This window comes from Strix uralensis, unplaced genomic scaffold, assembly GCF_047716275.1.
Source record: "Strix uralensis isolate ZFMK-TIS-50842 unplaced genomic scaffold, bStrUra1 scaffold_334, whole genome shotgun sequence".
Classification (NCBI taxonomy): domain Eukaryota; kingdom Metazoa; phylum Chordata; class Aves; order Strigiformes; family Strigidae; genus Strix; species Strix uralensis.
In genome coordinates this window covers 3,782-25,224 of record NW_027436928.1, presented here as the reverse complement: position 1 = coordinate 25,224, position 21,443 = coordinate 3,782, and the positions used below count along the sequence as shown (strand labels likewise).

The 21,443-nt window shown below is 66.6% G+C and overlaps 1 protein-coding gene across 1 annotated transcript in view; it reads right to left on the bottom strand.

Moving 5' to 3' along the window:
* The window catches only part of LOC141938831 (chromodomain-helicase-DNA-binding protein 3-like), a gene marked incomplete at its 5' end in the record, with an annotated part of 59,962 nt that extends 42,329 nt beyond the window's left edge, over nt 1–17,633 (bottom strand). The window contains 13 exon segments of the mRNA XM_074857849.1: nt 607–706; nt 2,382–2,513; nt 4,419–4,636; nt 5,774–5,974; nt 8,265–8,495; nt 10,603–10,781; nt 11,590–11,652; nt 11,781–11,916; nt 12,165–12,295; nt 13,668–13,906; nt 14,501–14,625; nt 15,736–15,924; nt 17,515–17,633. Of these exon segments, the coding sequence (XP_074713950.1) occupies nt 607–706; nt 2,382–2,513; nt 4,419–4,636; nt 5,774–5,974; nt 8,265–8,495; nt 10,603–10,781; nt 11,590–11,652; nt 11,781–11,916; nt 12,165–12,295; nt 13,668–13,906; nt 14,501–14,625; nt 15,736–15,924; nt 17,515–17,633 (2,063 nt within the window).
* Nucleotides 17,634–21,443: the final 3,810 nt, after the last annotated feature.

Below are 21,443 nucleotides of genomic sequence, written 5' to 3'. Positions count from 1 at the left end.
GGTGGGACCCAGGTGGATGGGGGACACCCACCAGCTTTGGGGGGACACCCAAGGGTCCATGGGGGGGACCCAGGTGGATGGGGGGGACCCAGGTTTGGGGGGACACCCCCAGCTTTGGGGGGACACCCAAGGGACCATGGGGGGGACCCAGGTGGATGGGGGGGACCCAGGTTTGGGGGGACACCCCCAGATTTGGGGGGACACCCAAGGGACCATGGGTGGGACCCAGGTGGATGGGGGACACCCACCAGCTTTGGGGGGACACCCAAGGGTCCATGGGGGGGACCCAGGTGGATGGGGGGGACCCAGGTTTGGGGGGACACCCCCAGATTTGGGGGGACACCCAAGGGACCATGGGGGGGACCCAGGTGGATGGGGGGGACCCAGGTTTGGGGGGACACCCCCAGATTTGGGGGGACACCCAAGGGACCATGGGGGGGACCCAGGTGGCTGGGGGGGACACCCAGGTTTGGGGAGACACCCAAGGGTCCATGGGGGGACCCAGGCATCCAGGGAGCACCCAGGTGTTGGGGAGGACACACCCAAGGGACCATGGGGGGGGGACCCCCAGGATTTGGGGGGCCCCCCAGGTGTCGGGGCACTCACGTCGTTGGTGGGGGAGTCGGGGGGTCCCTCCCCCGGCGTCTCCTTCTTCTTCTTCTTGTAGCGCCGGGGCTGGGCCGGGTCCTCCCCCATAAACACCTCCCTGGGGACACGGGGGACACGGGGGGGACACGGGGGGGGACATGGGGGGGGACATGAGGACATGGGGGGACATTAGGACATGGGGGGACACAGGGACAAGGGGGGGGAACATGGGAGGGACAGGGGACACAGGGGCAGTGTGAGGATACACCCCCATGTCCCCCCCTTGTCCCCCCCAGTCGCCCCCAGTCCCTCACCAGTGTTTCCAGTAGCCACATCCCCACGTCCCCACACCCCTGCGTCCCCCCGTGTCCCCCCCAGTCCCTCCCAGTCCCTCACTGGTGTTTCCAGTAGCCACATCCCCATGTCCCCATGTCCCCCCCAGTCCCTCCCAGTCCCTCACCAGTGTTTCCAGTAGCCACATCCCCACATCCCTGTGTCCCCCCCTGTCCCCGTGTCCCCCCCCAGTCCCTCACTGGTGTTTCCAGCAGGCACATCCCCATGTCCCCATGTCCCCCTGTGACCCCCCCAGTCCCTCCCAGTCCCTCACCAGTGTTTCCAGTAGCCACATCCCCATGTCCCTGTGTCCCCTCCCAGTCCTTCCCAGTCCCTCACCGGTGTTTCCAGTAGGGACATCCCCACGTCACCACGTCCCCGTGTCCCCCCCAGTCCCTCCCAGTCCCTCACCAGTGTTTCCAGTAGCCACATCCCCATGTCCCTGTGTCCCCCCCAGTCCCTTCCAGTCCCTCCCCGGTGTTTCCAGTAGGGACATCCCCATATCCCCATATCCCCATGTCCCCACGTCCCCGTGTCCCCCCAGTGCCCCCCAGTCCCTCACCAGTGTTTCCAGTAGGCACATCCCCATGTCCCCGTGTCCCCCCCAGTGCCCCCCAGTCCCTCACCAGTGTTTCCAGTAGCCACATCCCCATGTCCCTGTGTCCCCCCCAGTCCCTTCCAGTCCCTCCCCGGTGTTTCCAGTAGGGACATCCCCATATCCCCATATCCCCATGTCCCCACGTCCCCGTGTCCCCCCAGTGCCCCCCAGTCCCTCACCAGTGTTTCCAGTAGGCACATCCCCATGTCCCCGTGTCCCCCCCAGTGCCCCCCAGTCCCTCACCAGTGTTTCCAGCAGGCACATCCCCATGTCGCTGTGTCCCCCCCCAGTCCCTCCCAGTCCCTCACTGGTGTTTCCAGCAGGCACATCCCCACATCCCCATGTCCCCACGTCCCCGTGTCCCCCCCAGTCCCCCCCAGTCCCTCACCGGTGTTTCCAGTAGGGACATCCCCATATCCCCATGTCCCCGTGTCCCCGTGTCCCCGCCAGTGCCCCCCAGTCCCTCCCCGGTGTTTCCAGTAGGGACACCCCCATGTCCCCGTGTCCCCCCCAGTGCCCCCCAGTCCCTCCCCGGTGTTTCCAGTAGGGACACCCCCATGTCCCCGTGTCCCCCCAGTGCCCCCCAGTCCCTCACCGGTGTTTCCAGTAGGGACATCCCCATGTCCCCATGTCCCCGTGTCCCCCCAGTGCCCCCCAGTCCCTCACCGGTGTTTCCAGTAGCCACATCCCCATGTCCCTGTGTTCCCCCAGTGCCCCCCAGTCCCTCACCGGTGTTTCCAGTAGGGACATCCCCACGTCCCCACGTCCCCATGTCCCCCCAGCGCCCCCCAGTCCCTCCCCGGTGTTTCCAGTAGGGACACCCCCATGTCCCCATGTCCCCGTGTCCCCCCCAGTCCCTCACCGGTGTTTCCAGTAAGCCAGCTTGTGGAGGTCGTAGTCGGGGATGGGCATCTCGTCCTCCTCCCAGGTGGCCTGGTCGTAGGGCAGGTCCCGCCACTTCACCAGGTAGTGGTACTGCCCCTTCCGGTCCACGCTGCGCGGCACCGCGTCACCGCCCGCCCCGGGGACACCGGGGACACCGGGGGGCAACGGGGGGCACGGCCCGGACCGGGGACACCAGGGACACCGGGCACCACGGGGGCAACAGGAACCATTGGGGACAACAGGCACCCAGGGGACACCGGGCACCGTGGGGACAATGGGGACACTGGGGGTCATGGCCCAAACCAGGGACGATGGGGACAATGGGGACAACAGGCAGCGTGGGGGCAACAGGTACCACTGGGGACAACAGGCACCCAGGGGACAATGGGGACACTGGGGGGCAATGGGGGTCATGGCCCACAACAGGGACAATGGGGACAAGAGGCACCATGGGGGCAACAGGTGCTACTGGGGACAACAGGCACCGTGGGGACAATGGGGACACTGGGGGGCAACGGGGGTCATGGCTCACAACAGGGACAATGGGGACAACAGGCACCACGGGGACACCGGGCACCCAGGGGACACCGGGCACCCAGGGGACAATGGGGACACTGGGGACAATGGGCACCCAGGGGACAATGGGGACACTGAGGGGCTAACGGGGGTCATGGCTCACAACAGGGACAATGGGGACAACAGGCACCACGGGGACACCGGGCACCGTGGGGACAATGGGGACACTGGGGGGCAATGGGGGTCATGGCCCACAACAGGGACAATGGGGACAAGAGGCACCATGGGGGCAACAGGTGCTACTGGGGACAACAGGCACCGTGGGGACAATGGGGACACTGGGGACACAGGGACAGGGCAGGGGGAGGGGCTGCCACGTGCCTCCAGGGTGTGGGTGACAAGGGGACACGCGGAAGCGTCACCCGCTGTCACCGGTGTCACCCGCTGCCGTCAGGGAGACACCGGGGACACCCTGAGGGCAGGGGTCACCCGGGGACAAGGGGTCACCCGGGGACAGGGACGTGTGTCACACAGTGAGGACATGAGGTCACCTGGGGACACGGGGTCATGTGGGGACAGTGCCTGAGGCACCCATGGGTGCTGTGGGTGTCCAGGGGCACCCAAGGGTGCCCAGAATGTCTCTGGGGTGCCCCAAACCTCCACCTAGGTGCTCCCCTGCCCCCATGGCTGATGCTGACAATTTGGGGGGGGGGGGGGGCTGTGGGGATCTCCTAGTGCCAGGGGGTCACCCATGGGTGCTGTGGGTGTCCAAGGGCACCCAAGGGTGCCCAGAATGTCCCTGGGGTGTCCCCAAACCACATCCAGGCTCTCCCCATCTAGGGGGGGCTGTGGGGGTTCCCTAGTGCCGGGAAGCACCCATGGGTGCTGGGGTGGGGGGGCTGTAGGGGGTCCCCTGGTGCTAGTGGGTCACCCATGGGTGCTGGGGATGTCCAGGGGCACCCAAGGGTGCCCAGAATGTCTCTGGGGTGCCCCAAACCTCCACCTAGGTGCTCCCCTGCCCCCATGGCTGATGCTGACAATTTGGGGGGGGGGGGGGGGGGGGCTGTGGGGATCTCCTAGTGCCAGGGGGTCACCCATGGGTGCTGTGGGTGTCCAGGGGCACCCAAGGGTGCCCAGAATGTCCCTGGGGTGTCCCCAAACCACATCCAGGTTCTCCCCATCTAGGGGGGGCTGTGGGGGTTCCCTAGTGCCGGGAAGCACCCATGGGTGCTGGGGTGGGGGGGCTGTAGGGGGTCCCCTGGTGCTGGGGGGGGGGCCTGTGGGGGTCCCCCAGTGCCAATGGGTCACCCATGGGTGCTGGGGGTGTCCAGGAGCACCCAAGGGTGCCCAGAATGTCCCTGAGATGCCCCCAAACCCCCACCCAGGCTCTCCCAATACCACCCACCCCCTCCCCATTTTGGGGGTCCCCAGGAGTGGCGGGGGGGGTGTCCCTTGAGCCCCCCACCCCCCCTCAGCACCCATGGGTGCCCCCCCCCACCTGTGGTTGATGATGCGATGCACCGTCATCCACTCGGGTTTGATGCCGTAGCGGTAGAACCGTTCCTCCATCCCCCCGAAAAGGGGGTCCCCCCCGGCCCCCCCCCGTTTCTCACTTTTGGGGTCGTCGTCCCCCGACCCGTAGTCGAGGGGGGGGGGCTCGTCCATGTCGTTCTTGCGCTGGTAGTTGCGGTACATCACCAGGTGGAAGATCTCCAGCTGTTGGGGGGGGGGGGGGGGCACCCCAAAATTAGAAACGGGGAGGGGGGGGGCCCCCCAAGCACCCCCCTGAACCCCCCCACAAGGGGCTCTGGAATTGGGGGGGGGGTAGGGGGAGGAATGAGGGTGCTGGTGTGGGAATGGGGGGGGGCCAGTATCAGCCCCCCCCCCCCCCAGTATCAGGCTCCCCTAAAGGAGGGGGGGGGGCCCCCCAATATCAGGGCCCCCCCAGAATGGGCTAATAGGGCCCCCCCAAGTACCAGGGCCCCCCCCCTGAGGTATAGACAGCCCCCCCCCCCCAGTATCAGGCCCCCCTAAAGGGGTAGATGGGGCCCCCCCAATATCAGGGCCCCCCCAGAATGGGGGAATAGGGCCCCCCCAACTATCAGGGGGCCCCCAAGAGGAATAGACAGGCCCCCCCAGAATGAGCAAATAGGGCCCCCCAAGTATCAGGCCCCCCTAAAGGGGTAGACGGGGCCCCCCCAATATCAGGGCCCCCCCAGAATGGGCTAATAGGGCCCCCCCCAAGTACCAGGGCCCCCCCTCTGAGGTACAGACAGCCCCCCCCAGTATCAGGCTCCCCTAAAGGGGTAGATGGGGCCCCCCCAATATCAGGGCCCCCCCGGAATGGGGGAATAGGGCCCCCCAAGTATCAGGGCCCCCCCCCCCCAGTATCAGGCCCCCCTAAAGGGGTAGATGGGGCCCCCCCACTATCAGGGCCCCCCCAGAATGGGGGAATAGGGCCCCCCCAAGTATCAGCCCCCCCCCCCCCAGTATCAGGCCCCCCTAAAGGGGTAGACGGGGCCCCCCAATATCAGGGCCCCCCCCAGAATAGGCAAATAGGGCCCCCCCACATATCAGGGCCCCCCCCCCCAGTATCAGGCCCCCCTAAAGGGGTAGACGGGGCCCCCCAATATCAGGGCCCCCCCAGAATGGGCGAATAGGCCCCCCCCCCATACCAGGGGGTCCCCTCAGAGGGACAGGCACCCCCTCCCATATCAGCCCCCCCCCCCCCCCCCCCCCTCCCGAATGGGCGAATCGGGCGCCCCCCAAGTATCAGCCAGTATCAGCGCCCCCCCCCAAAGGGAGCGATGGGCCCCCCCCCGGCATTTTGGGGGTGCGGGGGCCCCCCCGTACCTGCAGCTCCTTGATCCAGGAGCAGTGCCAGTAGGAGAGTCCCACCCACTTGACGAAGAATTCCCGCTCCGAGCGACCCTGCAGCGCCGGGGGGGGGGCCCTCGGGGGGGGGGGGCCCCGGGGGGGGCGGCCACAGGGGGGGGGGGGCTCCCCCCATCGCCAGTACAGGATCTTCTGGACCCGCCCCTTCAGCACCGGGCACTGGGGGGGGGGGGGGGGACACACACAGAGGGGTTGGGGACATGGGGACAAGGCTGGGGGGGGCCCCCCCATGACATCCAGAGCACCCCCGGGGGGGGGGGGGGGCGGGCAGGATGTCCCCCCAAGGGGTGGCTGTCCCCAATGTCCCTGTCCTCGGCCCCGTGGCCCCCCCGTCCCCATGGCCCCCATGTCCCCCCGTGTCGCCCTGTCCCTGTGTCCCCCCACGTCCTTGTGTCCCCCCCATCCCCGTGTCCCCCATGTCCCCCTTGTCCCATGTCCCCACATCCCGCCCTGTCCCTGTGTCCCCCCATGTCCCCGTGTCCCCCATGTCCCCATCCCCCATGTCCCTCGGGTGTTACCCATGTCCCTCCCCATGTCCCTGTGTCCCCCACCGTTCCCCTGTCCCCCCGTGTCCCCCCCCATGTCCCCCACTGTCCTTGTGTCCCCCTGTATCCCCCCTCATGTCCCTGTATCCCCCCATGTCCCCCCATGTCCCTGTCCCCATGTCCCCCCCCATGTCCCTGTGTCCTGCCATGTCCCCCCCCGTCCCGCCATGTCCCCCCATATCCCCGTGTCCCCCCAGGTCCCCCCCCATGTCCCCGTGTCCCCCCATGTCCCCCCCATGTCCCACATGCCCCCCCATCCCCTGTCCCCCCCATGTCCCCGTGTCCTGCCATGTCCCCCCCATCTCCATGTCCCCCATGTCCCCCCCATGTCCCCATGTCCCACCATGTCTCCCCATGTCCCCTCTGTGTCCCCCTCATCCCCAGGTCACCCCCCATGTCCCCATCATGTCCCCTCTGTCCCCCTGTCCCCCTCCATGTCCCCATGTCCCCCCCCTGTCCCCATGTCCCCCCCCTGTCCCCGTGTCCCCCCCCTGTCCCCGTGTCCCCCCCTGTGTCCCCCCCATCCCCGTGTCCCCCCCCCATGTCCCCGCTGTCCCCGTGTCCCCCCGGGTCACCCCCCATGTCCCCCCCCGTCCCCATGTCCCCCCTGTGTCCCCATGTCCCTGTCCCCTATGTCCCCCCCCATGTCCCCATGTCCCACCATGTCTCCCCATGTCCCCCCTGTGTCCCCCTCATCCCCAGGTCACCCCCCATGTCCCCCATGTCCTGCCATGTCCCCCCTGTCCCCATGTCCCCCTCCATGTCCCTGTGTCCCGTCCCCATGTCCCCCCCATGTCTCCCCCATGTCCCCGTGTCCCCCCCCCCGTCCCCATGTCCCCCCTGTGTCCCCCCAATCCCCGGGTCACCCCCCATGTCCCCCCCCGTCCCCATGTCCGCCCTGTCCCCATGTCCCCCTCCATGTCCCCGTGTCCCCCCACCATGTCCCCCCTGTGCCCCCCCCCATCCCCGTGTCCCCCCCCCATGTCCCCGCTGTCCCCCCGGGTCACCCCCCATGTCCCCCCCTGTCCCCATGTCCCCCCTGTGTCCCCATGTCCCTGTCCCCTATGTCCCCCCCCATGTCCCCATGTCCCACCATGTCTCCCCATGTCCCCCCTGTGTCCCCCTCATCCCCAGGTCACCCCCCATGTCCCCCATGTCCCTGCCATGTCCCCCCTGTCCCCATGTCCCCCTCCATGTCCCTGTGTCCCGTCCCCATGTCCCCCCCATGTCTCCCCCATGTCCCCGTGTCCCCCCCCCCGTCCCCATGTCCCCCCTGTGTCCCCCCAATCCCCGGGTCACCCCCCATGTCCCCCCCCGTCCCCATGTCCGCCCTGTCCCCATGTCCCCCTCCATGTCCCCGTGTCCCCCCACCATGTCCCCCCTGTGCCCCCCCCCATCCCCGTGTCCCCCCCCCATGTCCCCGCTGTCCCCCCGGGTCACCCCCCATGTCCCCCCCCATCCCCATGTCCCCCCTGTGTCCCCATGTCCCTGTCCCCTATGTCCCCCCCCATGTCCCCATGTCCCACCATGTCTCCCCATGTCCCCCCTGTGTCCCCCTCATCCCCAGGTCACCCCCCATGTCCCCCATGTCCCTGCCATGTCCCCATGTCCCCCTCCATGTCCCTGTGTCCCGTCCCCATGTCCCCCCCATGTCTCCCCCATGTCCCCATGTCCCCCCCCGTCCCCATGTCCCCCGTGTCCCCCCCATCCCCAGGTCACCCCCCATGTCCCCCATGTCCCTGCCATGTCCCCCCTGTCCCCATGTCTCCCCCATGTCCCCGTGTCCCCTCCCCCGTCCCCATGTCCCCCCTGTGTCCCCCCAATCCCCGGGTCACCCCCATGTCCCCCTCCATGTCCCCGTGTCCCCCCACCATGTCCCCGCTGTCCCCGTGTCCCCCCCGTACCGTGCAGCGGGGACAGAGCCACTCGCCGTTGGGGACCTCGGGCAGGGGGGGGTTGAGGCAGTGGATGTGGTAGGAGGACACGCAGGCGTCGCAGCACAGCAGCTCCCCCCCGTCCTTGCAGACGCGGCAGTACTCCATGTGGTCGTCCTCCTCCTCCTTCTCCCCTTCCTCCTCCTCCTCCTCCTCCTCCTCCTCCTCCTCCTTCGCCTCCCACTGCACCCCCTCCTTCTCCTGAGGGACACCCAGGCTCAGGCAACCCCCTCCCCAAAGCTCTGCGGATGGTGCCCGAAATGGCACCCGGGGAGGCCCAAACCTCCTGGGGGGACACCCTGAGGGACACCCTGAGGGACACCCAAACCTCCAGGGACACCCTGAGGAACACCCTGAGGGACACCCAACCTGTTGGGGACACCCTGAGGTACACCCAAACCTCCAGGGACACCCTGAGAACACCCAAACCTCCAGGGACACCCTGACGGACACCCTGAGGGACACCCAAACCTCTTGGGGACACCCTGAGGGACACCCTGAGGGACACCCAAACCTCCAGGGACACCCTGAGGGACACCCAAACCTCCCAGGGAGACCCAAACCTCTTGGGAACACCCTGAGGAACACCCAAACCTCCAGGGACACCCTGAGGGACACCCTGAGGGACACCCAACCTGTTGGGGACACCCTGAGAACACCCAAACCTCTAGGGACACCCTGAGGGACACCCAAACCTCCAGGGACACCCTGACGGACACCCTGAGGGACACCCAAACCGCCAGGGACACCCTGAGAACACCCAAACCTCTTGGAGACACCCTGAGGGACACCCTGAGGGACACCCAAACCTCCAGGGACACCCTGAGGGACACCCAAACCTCCCAGAGAGACCCAAACCTCTTGGGAACACCCTGAGGAACACCCAAACCTCCAGGGACACCTTGAGGGACACCCAAACCTCCAGGGACACCCTGACGGACACCCTGAGGAACACCCAAACCTCCAGGGACACCTTGAGGAACACCCAAACCTCCAGGGACACCCTGAGGGACACCCTGAGGAACACCCAACCTGTTGGAGACACCCTGAGGAACACCTAAACCTCCAGGGACACCCTGAGGGACACCCAAACCTCCCAGGGACACCCAAAACTCTTGGGGACACCCTGAGGGACACCCAAATCTCCAGGGACACCCAAACCTCTTGGGGACACCCTGAAGGACACCCAAACCTTCTAGGGACACCCTGAGGGACACCCAAACCTGCTGGGATGCCCTGAGGGACACTCAACCTGTTCAGGACACCCTGAGGGACACCCTGAGGGACACCCAAACCTCTTGGGGACACCCTGAGGGACACCCAAACTCCCGGGGACATCCCCAAACCTCCCCAGGGAGCCCCAAACTGCCTCCAGGATCCCCCTAGTGACCCCCAAACCCCCCCAGAACCCCCTAATGACCCCCAACCCCCCCCAGCATCCCCCTAGTGACCCCCAAACCCTCCCAGGGTCCCCCAAACCACCCCCAGCATCCTCCTAGTGACCCCCAAAACCCCCAGGATCCCTCTAGTGACCCCCAAACCCCCCCAGGATCCCCCTAGTGACCCCCAAACCCCCCCAGGATCCCCCTAGTGACCCTCAACCCCCCTCCAGGGTCCCCCAAACTGCCCCCAGCATCCTCCTAGTGACCCCCAAACCCCCCCAGCATCCTCCTAGTGACCCCCAAACCCCCCCAGGATCCCCCTAGTGACCCTCAAACCCCCCAGGATCCCCCAAACTGCCCCCAACATCATCCTGGTGACCCCCAGATCCCCCTAGTGACCCTCAAACCCCCCCAGGATCCCACAAACTGCCCCCAGCATCCTCATGGTGACCCCCAAACCCCCCAGCATCCTCCTAGTGACCCCCAAAGCCCCCTAGGATCCCTCTAGTGACCCCCAAACCCCCTCAGCATCCTCCTAGTGACCCCCAAATCCCCCCCAGGATGCCCCTAGTGACCCCCAAACCCCCCCAGGATCCCACAAACTGCCCCCAGCATCCTCCTAGTGACCCCCAAATCCCCCCCAGGATCCCCCTAGTGACCCCCAAACCCCCCCAGCATCCTCCTAGTGACCCTCAAACCCCCCCAGGGTCCCCCAAACTGCCCCCAGCATCCTCCTAGTGACCCCCAAACCCCCCCAGCATCCTCCTAGTGACCCCCAAACCCTCCCAGGATCCCTCTAGTGACCCCCAAATCCCCTCAGCATCCTCCTAGTGACCCCAAATCCCCCCCAGCATCCCCCAAAACCTCCCAGGATCCCCCCAGTGACCCCCAAACCCCCCCCAGGGCCCCCCCGTCCCGTCGCTCACGCAGTGGGGACAGCTCCAGCGCCCCTCGGGCGCGCGGTCGAGCTCGGGGTCGAGGCAGACGAGGTGGTAGGCGCGGGGGCAGGTGTCGCAGAGGATGATCTCCCCGCCCTGCTGGCACACCTCGCAGTAGTCCTGGTGGTCCGTCTCGTAGCCATCCCCCTCCTCCTCCGGGCCCGGCCCTGCGGGGACGCCACACACCGCCCGCTGCCACCCGGACTGGGGGGGGGGGGGGGGGGGGACACGGGACGGGGACAGGGGGATGGGGCTACTGGGGGAACTGGGAGAGGGGGTGGGCTGAGGGGGACATGGGGGGCACTGGATGGGGGGCACTGGGGACATGGGGGGACATGGGGATGGGGATATGGGGGGATGGGGGCACTGGGGAGGGGGACACCCAGGGATGGGGGTACTGGGGGAACTGGGAGGGGAGGGGAGCTGAGGGGTACTGGGGGAGGGGGACATGGGGGGCACTGAGGAGGGGGATATGGGGGGATTGAGGACATGGGAACAGGGATACTGGGAAGGGGGACACCCAGGGATGGGGGTACTGGGGGAACTGGGAGGGGGGCGGGTGGGCTGAGGGGTACTGGGGGAGGGGGACATGGAGAGCACTGGGGAGGGGGATATGGTGGGATTGGGGACATGGGGACAGGGATACTGGGAAGGGGGACACTGGGGACACTGGGGCCGGGGACATGGGGGCACTGGGAAGGGGGTTGCTGGAGGATGGGGACATGGGGGGACACCAGGGAGCTGGGAGACACTGGGGACACTGGGGGACCCCAAATGCCCAGGAGAGATGGTGGGGACAGGGCCGGGGGACACGGGGACACCGCTACCTCCCCCCCCCCACCCCCCCCCGCCGGACGCCACCACCACCACTATAGGAAAGGGCCCCCAAAACCCCACTCAGGGGGGACCCCAGGGGCTTGGGGGGACCCCGGGTGACAATTTGGGGACACTGAAGGGGGTGGGGGGGTGTCTCACCGTGCGCGGGCGCCGGGCCCGTCCCCACGGGGCCGCGCTCCCGGCTGAGGCCGGCGCAGGGGGCTGCAAGGAGAGAGGGGTTTGGGGAGGGGGGGGCGGGGGGGGACGGGACGGAGATGTCACCCGGTGTCCCCGCCTGGGGGGGTTGGTGGTGGCACCCGGGCAGCGGTGACACTTGGGGACACACTCACCCTTTTTCTTTTTGCGGCCGGGACGTCCCCGTTTGAGTTTTTTAAGACGGGTGGTGGGGTCGGGGCGGGGGGGGGCACCCAACACCCCGGGGCTTTCGGCGTCGGAGTCTTCCTCCGCCTCCCCGGCGTCTTCGCTCTGTTCGGGGGGGGGGACAACGGGTGACAACGGGGTGACAACAACGGGTGGGGACAGCGTGGGGGGGGGGACATGGGGACAGCGGCACCGGGGAGAGGTGGGGGGGGGGAACAGGGAGACGTTGGGGGCGTACGATGGGGCCACGCGACTTGGTGTCACCGTTTGGGGACACTTGGGGATATCTGGGGACTCTTGGGGACATTTGGGGACAAGGGGGGGGGACACACACACAAGCACCCGGGTCCTACCGAGCTGCTTTTCTTGCGTTTGCCCCCCAGGACGCCCAGTTTGATCTTCAGCGGCGCCATCTTCCTCCCCTTCATCTTCCTCTTCAGCTCCGGCACCCGCGGGCTCTTGCTGCGCTTCTTGTGGCCGGGACCTGGGGGGGGGGGGAAGTTTGGGGGTACCCCCACCCCTCTCAGCCCCAGGGACCCCCCCCCTGAATCACCCCAAGGATCCTCCAAGGCACCCACCCAAACAGGGACCCCCAAAACCCCTCCCAGGGACCCCCCCAAACTCGCCCAGGGACCCCCAATCCCCCTGAAGGATCGCTAAAGCCCCCCCAGGATCTCCCCAGGGAGCCCCAAATTCCCCCACGGACACCCAAAGCCCCCCAGGATCCCCCTAGGGACCCCCTAAACTCCCCCAGGGACCACCAGAGTTCCGCCAGGGACCCCTAAAGCCCCACAGGGACCCCCTAAGGACCCCCTAAACTCCCCCAGGGACTCCCAAAGCCCCGCAGGGACCCCCAAACTCCCCCAGGGACCCCCAAAGCCCCACAGGGACCCACAAACTCCTCCAGGGACCACTGAAGTCCCCCTAGGGACCCCCTAAGCCCCCCAAGAATCCCCCTGAGGAACCCCCAAACTCCCCCAGGGACCCCCAAAGCCCCGCAGGGACCCCCTAAGGACCCCCTAAACTCCCTCAGGGACTCCCAAAGCCCCACAGGGACCCACAAACTCCTCCAGGGACCACAAAAGTCCCCCCCAGGCACCCCAAAAACTCCCCCAGGGACCACCAGAGTTCCCCCAGGGACCCCCCAAACTCCCCCAGGGACCCCCAAAGCCCCCCAAGAATCCCCCTAAGGAACCCCCAAACCCCCCCCAGGGACCCCCAAAGCCCTGCAGGGACCCCCAAACTCCCCCAGGGACCACCAGAGTTCCCCCAGGGACCCCCTAAACTCCCCCAGGGACCCCCAAAGCCCCACAGGGACCCACAAACTCCTCCAGGGACCACAAAAGTCCCCCCCAGGCACCCCAAAAACTCCCCCAGGGACCACCAGAGTTCCCCCAGGGACCCCCCAAACTCCCCCAGGGACCCCCAAAGCCCCCCAAGAATCCCCCTAAGGAACCCCCAAACCCCCCCCAGGGACCCCCAAAGCCCTGCAGGGACCCCCAAACTCCCCCAGGGACCACCAGAGTTCCCCCAGGGACCCCCTAAACTCCCCCAGGGACCCCCAAAGCCCCACAGGGACCCACAAACTCCTCCAGGGACCACAAAAGTCCCCCCCAGGCACCCCAAAAACTCCCCCAGGGACCACCAGAGTTCCCCCAGGGACCCCCTAAACTCCCCCAGGGACCCCCAAAGCCCTGCAAGGACCCCCAAACTCCCCCACGGACCACTAAAGTCCCCCTAGGGACCCCCTAAGCCCCCCAGGATCTCCCTAAGGACCCCCCAAACTCCCCCAGGGACCACTAAAGTCCCCCCCCAAAGACCCCCCCAAACCCAGCGAGGCCCCCGGCAGCACCCACCTTTGCCCTCCTTGGTCTTGGCCTTGCGCAGGGGCGGGGGGGGGGCCTCGGGGGCCACGGCGGCCACGGCGGCCGACACTTGCTCGGCCACGGCGGCGGCGGCAGCGGCGGCGGCGGCGGCCACGGCGGCGGCGGAGCCCTTGAAGGGGTTGTTGGCGCTGAATTCCCGCCACTTGGCCCCCAGGATGGTCATCATCTTCGACATGGGGATTTTGGGGTTCTTCTTGGCGATCAGGGGCCTGGCAGGGAGGGAGGGAGGTGGGCTGGGACCCCCCCCAGCACCCCAAAATGCCCCCATGGTCCTCCAGGTACCCTTGTGCCCCACCAGCCCCCTCAAGGGCCCCCCCCCAGCACCCTGAGCTGCCCTAAAAACATCCCCACCAGCACCCTGAAGTGTCCCCCAGCACCCACAGAGCCCCCCAAGACCCTCAGGAGCCCCCCAGCACCCTGAGGTGTCCCCAGAGCCCACCAAGACCCTGAGGTGCCCCCCAGAACCCCAAGGCATCCCTGGAGCCCCCCAGGACCCTGAGGTACCCCCCAGCACCCCCAAATACCCTAAAAAGACCCCCCCCAGCACCCTGAAGTGTCCCCCAGCACCCACAGAGCCCCCCAAGACCCTCAGGTGTCCCCAGAGCCCCCCAAGACTCTGAGGTGCCCCCCAGCACACTGAGACACCCTAAAAAGACCCCCACCAGCACCCTGAAGTGACCCCCAGCACCCAGACAGACCCTCCAGGACCCTGAGGTGCCCCCCCCATCCCCCCAAGGTGTCTCCCATTCCCCCGAGGTTTCCCCCCAGCACCCCAGGGTGCCCCCCACGCCCCCCCCCGCCACCTCATGAACTGGCTGAAGGCCTTGTAGTTGGTGAGGGTGTGATAATCCTCCTCGGTGAAGACGTGGTCCACATCCTCCAGCCCCCAGGCCCCCAGCAGCTGCGCCGAGGATTTCTGCTCCACCGCCTGCGCCGGGGAAAAGGGGGGGGGGGACACGGGGGGGGACACACGGGGTGGGGAGAGGGGGACAAAAACCACCCAGGAATAGGGAGAGAAAAGAAAAGGAGATACGTCACCTGCTGGGACCCCCCCAGGTCCCGCCATGGGTGATGGGACCCCCCCAGGCCTCAGCATAGGCCACAGGACCCCCATGAGGACCCCCGTGGGGTGACAGGACCCCCATGAGCACCCCCACGGGTGATGGGAACCCCCCCAAGCCCCAACATGGGTGACAGGACCCCCACGAGCACCCATACGGGTGATGGGACTCCCCCAGGCCCCGACATAGGCCACAGGACCCCCATGAGGACCCCCATGAGGACCCCCATGGGGTGACAGGACCCCCATGAGCACCCATATGGGTGACGGGACCCCCCTAGGACCCAACACAGGCCACAGGACCCCCCCACGAGCACCCCCACGGGTGATGGGACCCCCATGAGCACCCGGATGGGTGATGGGACCCCCCTAGGACCCAACACAGGCCACAGGACCCCCCCACGAGCACCCCCACGGGTGATGGGACCCCCCCAGGCCCCGACATGGGTGATGGGACCCCCATGAGCACCCGGATGGGTGATGGGACCCCCCTAGGACCCAACACAGGCCACAGGACCCCCCCACGAGCACCCCCACGGGTGATGGGACCCCCCCAGGCCCCGACATGGGTGATGGGACCCCCACGAGCACCCGGATGGGTGATGGGACCCCCCCAGGCCCCAACATAGGCCACAGGACCCCCATGACGACCCCCATGGGGTGACAGGACCCCCATGAGCACCCATACGGGTGACAGGACCCCCCTAGTACCCAACACAGGCCACAGGACCCCCCCACGAGCACCCCCACGGGTGATGGGACCCCCACGATGATGGGACCCCCCTCCCCAGGTCCTGACACAGGCGACAGGACCCCCACAAGGACCCCCCTGGGTGACAGAACCCCCCGAGTTCCTCACGCCGGGTGACAGGACACCACCCCCCCCCCCACCCCCCCCTCCAAGCACCCACACAGGGCAACACTAGGGGAGCCCCAGGGTGTCCCCCCCACCCATGGGTGCCCCCCTCCCTGCCGTACCTTCACCTTCTGCCCCCCCTCCTCGTCGGTCTTTTTCCGTCTCTTGGTTTTTTTCTCTTTTTTCTCGCGGTGCTTCCGCCGCCGCTTCCTGGCCGCCCCCCCGGAGTCGCTGCCGCCGCTCTCCGACTTCTCCCGGTACTCCTCGCGCTGGTACTCCTCCCGCTCCGACTCCAGCTCATCCTCGCTCACCTGACACCCCCCGCCCAGCACTTGTCACTCCCGGACCCCCAGCAGCCACCCCAGCACCCCGGTAGTCACCCCAGGACCCCGTCAGTCACCCAAGACCCCCAGCAGTCACCCCAGGACCCCAGCAGTCATCCCCAACCCCATCAGTCGCCCCAAGACCCCCCCCGTCAGTCATCCCCAGCCCCGTCAGCTGCCTCAAGACCCCCATCAGTCACCCCCAACCCCCTCAGTCACCCCCAAGCCCGTCAGTTGCCCCGAGACCCCCATCAGTCGCCACAAGACCCCGTCAGTCACCCCCAAGCCCATGAACCACCCTGAGACCCCAATCAGCCGCCCTAGGACCCTGTGAGCCACCTGCAAGAGCCTGTCACCCATCCCCAGACCCTGTCACCCATCCCCAGGGCCTGTCACCCATCCCCAGGGCCTGTCACCCCCCCTGAGACCCCCATCAGCTGCCCCAGGACCCTGTCAGTCGCCCCCAACCCCATCAACCATCATGAGACCCCATCAGCTGCCCCTAGACACTGTCAACCGTAACCCCCGGGTCCCATCAGCCACCCTGAGACCTGGCAGTCGCCCTCAGCCCTGTCAACCGTCTGTCACCCACCCCCAGACCCCGTCAGCTGCCTGGAGACCCCAGGAGCCACCCTGAGAGTCTGTCACCCGTCCCCAGACCCCCATCCATCGTCCCCAGACCCCGTCAGCCACCCTGAGAGTTTGTCACCCGTCCCCAGACCCCGTCAGCCACCCTCAGAGTCTGTCACTCGTCCCCAGACCCCCATCCATCGTCCCCAGACCCCGTCAGCCACCCTGAGAGTTTGTCACCCATCCCCAGATCCCGTCAGCCACCCTCAGAGTCTGTCACCCGTCCCCAGACTCCATCCATCGTCCTCAAACCCTGTCAGACACCCTGAGAGTCTGTCACCCATCTCCAGACCCCGTCAGCCACCCTCAGAGTCTGTCACCCGTCCCCAGACCCCCATCCATCGTCCCCAGACCCCGTCAGCCACCCTCAGAGTCTGTCACCCGTCCCCAGACTCCATCCATCGTCCCCAAACCCTGTCAGCCACCCTCAGAGTCTGTCACCCGTCCCCAGATCCCCATCCATCGTCCCCAGACCCCGTCAGCCACCCTGAGAGTTTGTCACCCGTCCCCAGACCCCGTCAGCCACCCTCAGAGTCTGTCACCCATCCCCAGACTCCATCCATCGTCCCCAAACCCCGTCAGCCACCCTCAGAGTCTGTCACCCGTCCCCAGACTCCATCCATCGTCCCCAGACCCCGTCAGCCACCCTCAGAGTCTGTCACCCGTCCCCAGACTCCATCCATCGTCCCCAAACCCTGTCAGCCACCCTCAGAGTCTGTCACCTGTCCCCAGACCCCCATCCATCGTCCCCAGACCCCGTCAGACACCCTGAGAGTTTGTCACCCGTCCCCAGACCCCGTCAGCCACCCTCAGAGTCTGTCACCCGTCCCCAGACTCCACCCATCGTCCCCAGACCCCGTCAGCCACCCTGAGACTCCGTCACCCGTCCCCAGACCCCATCACCCACACCAGGAGGACCCTGACATTCCCTGTCCCAGGGGAACTCACCAGTTTTTTCCGTTTCCGTGGTTTTCCGGGTTTATTTTCCTTCTGCTTCCGGGGGCCCCGTTTCTTCTTCTTCACCCCCAGGGCCCCCTCGAGGCCCCGCAGCAGCTCGTCGTCACCATCTGCGGGGACACGGCAGCCTGAGCCACGGGGACAGGCGCTGGCAGCTGACAGGGCTGGGTGACCGTGCGAGGTCCCCTCCGTGACCACCGGGATGGTGACACCCAGGAAGGTGGGTGATGGGGACACTCAGCTGTGTCACGGTCCCCTCTGTGGCCACTGGGACGGTGACACGCAGGAAAACGGGTGACAGGGACACGTGGCCACAATGAAGCCCCCTCCATGGCCACCAACCCACTGCCACACACAGAGGCGGGTGACAGGGACAGGCGGCCACGCTGAGGTCCCCTCTACAGCCATCAAGATGGTGACACACCCAGGAAGATGGGTCATGGCCACTGGTGGCCACGCTGAGGTCCCCTCCGTGGCCACCAACCCACTGACACACACGGAGGCGGCTGACAGCCACAGGTGGCCACACTGAGGTCCCCAGGATGGTGACCGGCAACTATACCGAGGTCGCCTCTGTGGCCACCAGCCCACTGACACACCCGGAGGTGGGTGACGGCGACAGGCAGCCACACTGAGGTCCCCTCTGCGGCCACCAGCCCACTGACACACACGGAGGCAGGTGACAACCACAAGTGGCCACACTGAGGTCCCCTCCATGGCCACCAGCCCAGTGACATACATGGAGATGGGTGACGGCCACAGGCAGCGACGCTGAGGTCCCCTCTGTGGCCACCAGCCCGGTGACACACAAAGAGGTGGGTAACAGGGACAGGTGGCCACGCTGAGGTCCCTTTCATGGCCACCAACACGGTGTCACCCACAGGTGGCTGACGGTCACAGGTGGCCACATTGAGGTTCCCTACGTGGCCACCAGCCTGGTGACACACACACAGAGGTGGGTGACAGCCACAGGTGGCCACACTGAGGTCCCCTCTGTGGCTACCAGCCCACTGAAACACTTGGAGGCGGGTGACAGGGACAGGCGGCCACGCTGAGGTCCCTTTTGTGGCCACCAACACGTTGCCACACCCAGAGGCGGGTGACGGGGACAGGCAGCCACACTGAGGTCCCCTCTGTGGCCACCAGCCCACTGACACACCCGGAGGCAGGTGACAACCACAAGTGGCCACACTGAGGTCCCCTCCATGGCCACCAGCCCAGTGACATACATGGAGGTGGGTGACGGCCACAGGCAGCGACGCTGAGGTCCCCTCTGTGGCCACCAGCCCGGTGACACACAAAGAGGTGGGTAACAGGGACAGGTGGCCACGCTGAGGTCCCTTTCATGGCCACCAACACGGTGTCACCCACAGGTGGCTGACGGTCACAGGTGGCCACATTGAGGTTCCCTACGTGGCCACCAGCCTGGTGACACACACACGGAGGTGGGTGACAGCCACAGGTGGCCACACTGAGGTCCCCTCTGTGGCCACCAGCCCACTGACACACCCGGAGGTGGGTGACGGGGACAGGCAGCCACACTGAGGTCCCCTCTGTGGCCAGCGGGTGACAGGGACACGCCACCACCCGCCTTTCCCCGGCAGAAATGAGCCCAAAATTGGGGCAGAAAAAGGGGCTGGGACTCCCAGCACCATTCAGCACCACAATTACCTTTATACCCCGTTTTTTGACCCAAAACCAACCGACCTTTGGTCGGGCCTTTGGAGCAGAAATGTTTGGGGAAAAAAAAAACAAAAAAACAACTTTTTGGGTAAAACTCAAAGATAATAAAACCAACAGTCACAGCCCGAGGCCCCTCCACCGACGGCACCAGCAACACCCACTCACACCACCAAAAAATGGTAAAAAAAACCACCAGAAATGGAGTTTTGGGGGCATTTGCAACCGGAATCTGTTTTCCACCATGTTTTGGTGTAAAATTACAGGATTTTGAGATATTTGGGGTAATTCCTGGGTGTTCTACCCCCCCTGGAAATTCACCCCCACCCTGCCAGGCAGACGGGGATTTCTAGAGCTCCAGGGCTGCCCTGCCCAACCCAGTAGACTCGTTAAGGCTAAATTAATTAGTGGGAGGCGGGGCCTGGAGGAGCTGCCACGGCTTCGCGGGTGCCAAACCCTAAAATCCTCCTGGAAATACCCCAAAGAAGGGGGTGTTACCCCAAAAACGAGGCCCCCCAACAGCTGGAGCAACCCCCTGGGTTATTTCTTCCCTTCTTCCCACATGCAGGAGCCCCTTTTTTCCCGCTTTTTTACCCTAAAAGCAACGAGGGATCAATCGTTCGGCACAATCGCTCCGCTCCGCCTGACAGTCCCCAACCGCCGGCGGAGGATCTCCCATCCGCTCACCCGGGGGGACACCGGTGTCACCGTGACAGGGACCAACCACCGGCGGAGGATCTCCCATCCGCTCACCCGGAGGGACACCGGTGTCACCGTGACAGGGACCAACTCCTGGTAGAGGATTCCCCAACCGCTCGCCCAGGGGACACCGGTGTCACCGTGACGGCGACCAACCGCCACCAATTCCCCCCTGTTTGACCCTAAAAGCGCTCAACCGCTCGGCACAATCGCTCCGCTCCGCCTGACGCTCCCCAACCGCTGGCGGAGGATTTCCCAACGGGTCACCCGGGGGGACACCGGTGTCACCGTAGCAGGGACCAACCACCGGCGGAGGATTTCCCATCCGCTCGCCCAGGGGACACTGGTGTCACCGTGACAGGGACCAACCACCGGCAGAGGATCTCCCAACCGCTCACCCGGGGGGACACCGGTGTCACCGTGACAGGGACCAACCACCGGCAGAGGATCTCCCAACCGCTCACCCGGGGGGACACCGGTGTCACCGTGACAGGGACCAACTCCTGGTAGAGGATTCCCCAACCGCTCGCCCAGGGGACACTGGTGTCACCGTGACGGCGACCAACCGCCACCAATTCCCCCCGTTTGACCCCAAAAGCGCTCAACCGCTCGGCACAATCGCTCCGCTCCGCCTGACGCTCCCCAACCACCGGCGGAGGATCTCCCATCCGCTCACCCGGGGGGACACCGGTGTCACCGTGACAGGGACCAACCACCGGCAGAGGATCTCCCAACCGCTCACCCAGGGGGACACCGGTGTCACCGTGGCAGGGACCAACCACCAGCGGAGGATCTCCCATCCGCTCACCCGAGGGAACACCGGTGTCACCGTGACGGTGACCAACCGCCACCAATTCCCCCCTGTTTGACCCTAAAAGCGCTCAACCGCTCGGCACAATCGCTCCGCTTCGCCTGACGCTCCCCAACCACCGGCGGAGGATTTCCCAACGGGTCACCCGGGGGGACACCGGTGTCACCGTAGCAGGGACCAACCACCGGCGGAGGATCTCCCATCCGCTCACCCGGGGGGACACCGGTGTCACCGTGACAGGGACCAACCACCGGCGGAGGATCTCCCATCCGCTCACCCGGGGGGACACCGGTGTCACCGTGACAGGGACCAACCACCGGCGGAGGATCTCCCATCCGCTCACCCGGAGGGACACCGGTGTCACCGTGACAGGGACCAACTCCTGGTAGAGGATTCCCCAACCGCTCGCCCAGGGGACACCGGTGTCACCGTGACGGCGACCAACCGCCACCAATTCCCCCCGTTTGACCCCAAAAGCGCTCAACCGCTCGGCACAATCGCTCCGCTTCGCCTGACGCTCCCCAACCGCTGGCGGAGGATCTCCCAACGGGTCACCCGGGGGGACACCGGTGTCACCGTAGCAGGGACCAACCACCGGCGGAGGATCTCCCATCCGCTCGCCCAGGGGACACTGGTGTCACTGTGACGGCGACCAACCGCCACCAATTCCCCCCTGTTTGACCCCAAAAGCGCTCAACCGCTCGGCACAATCGCTCCGCTCCGCCTGACG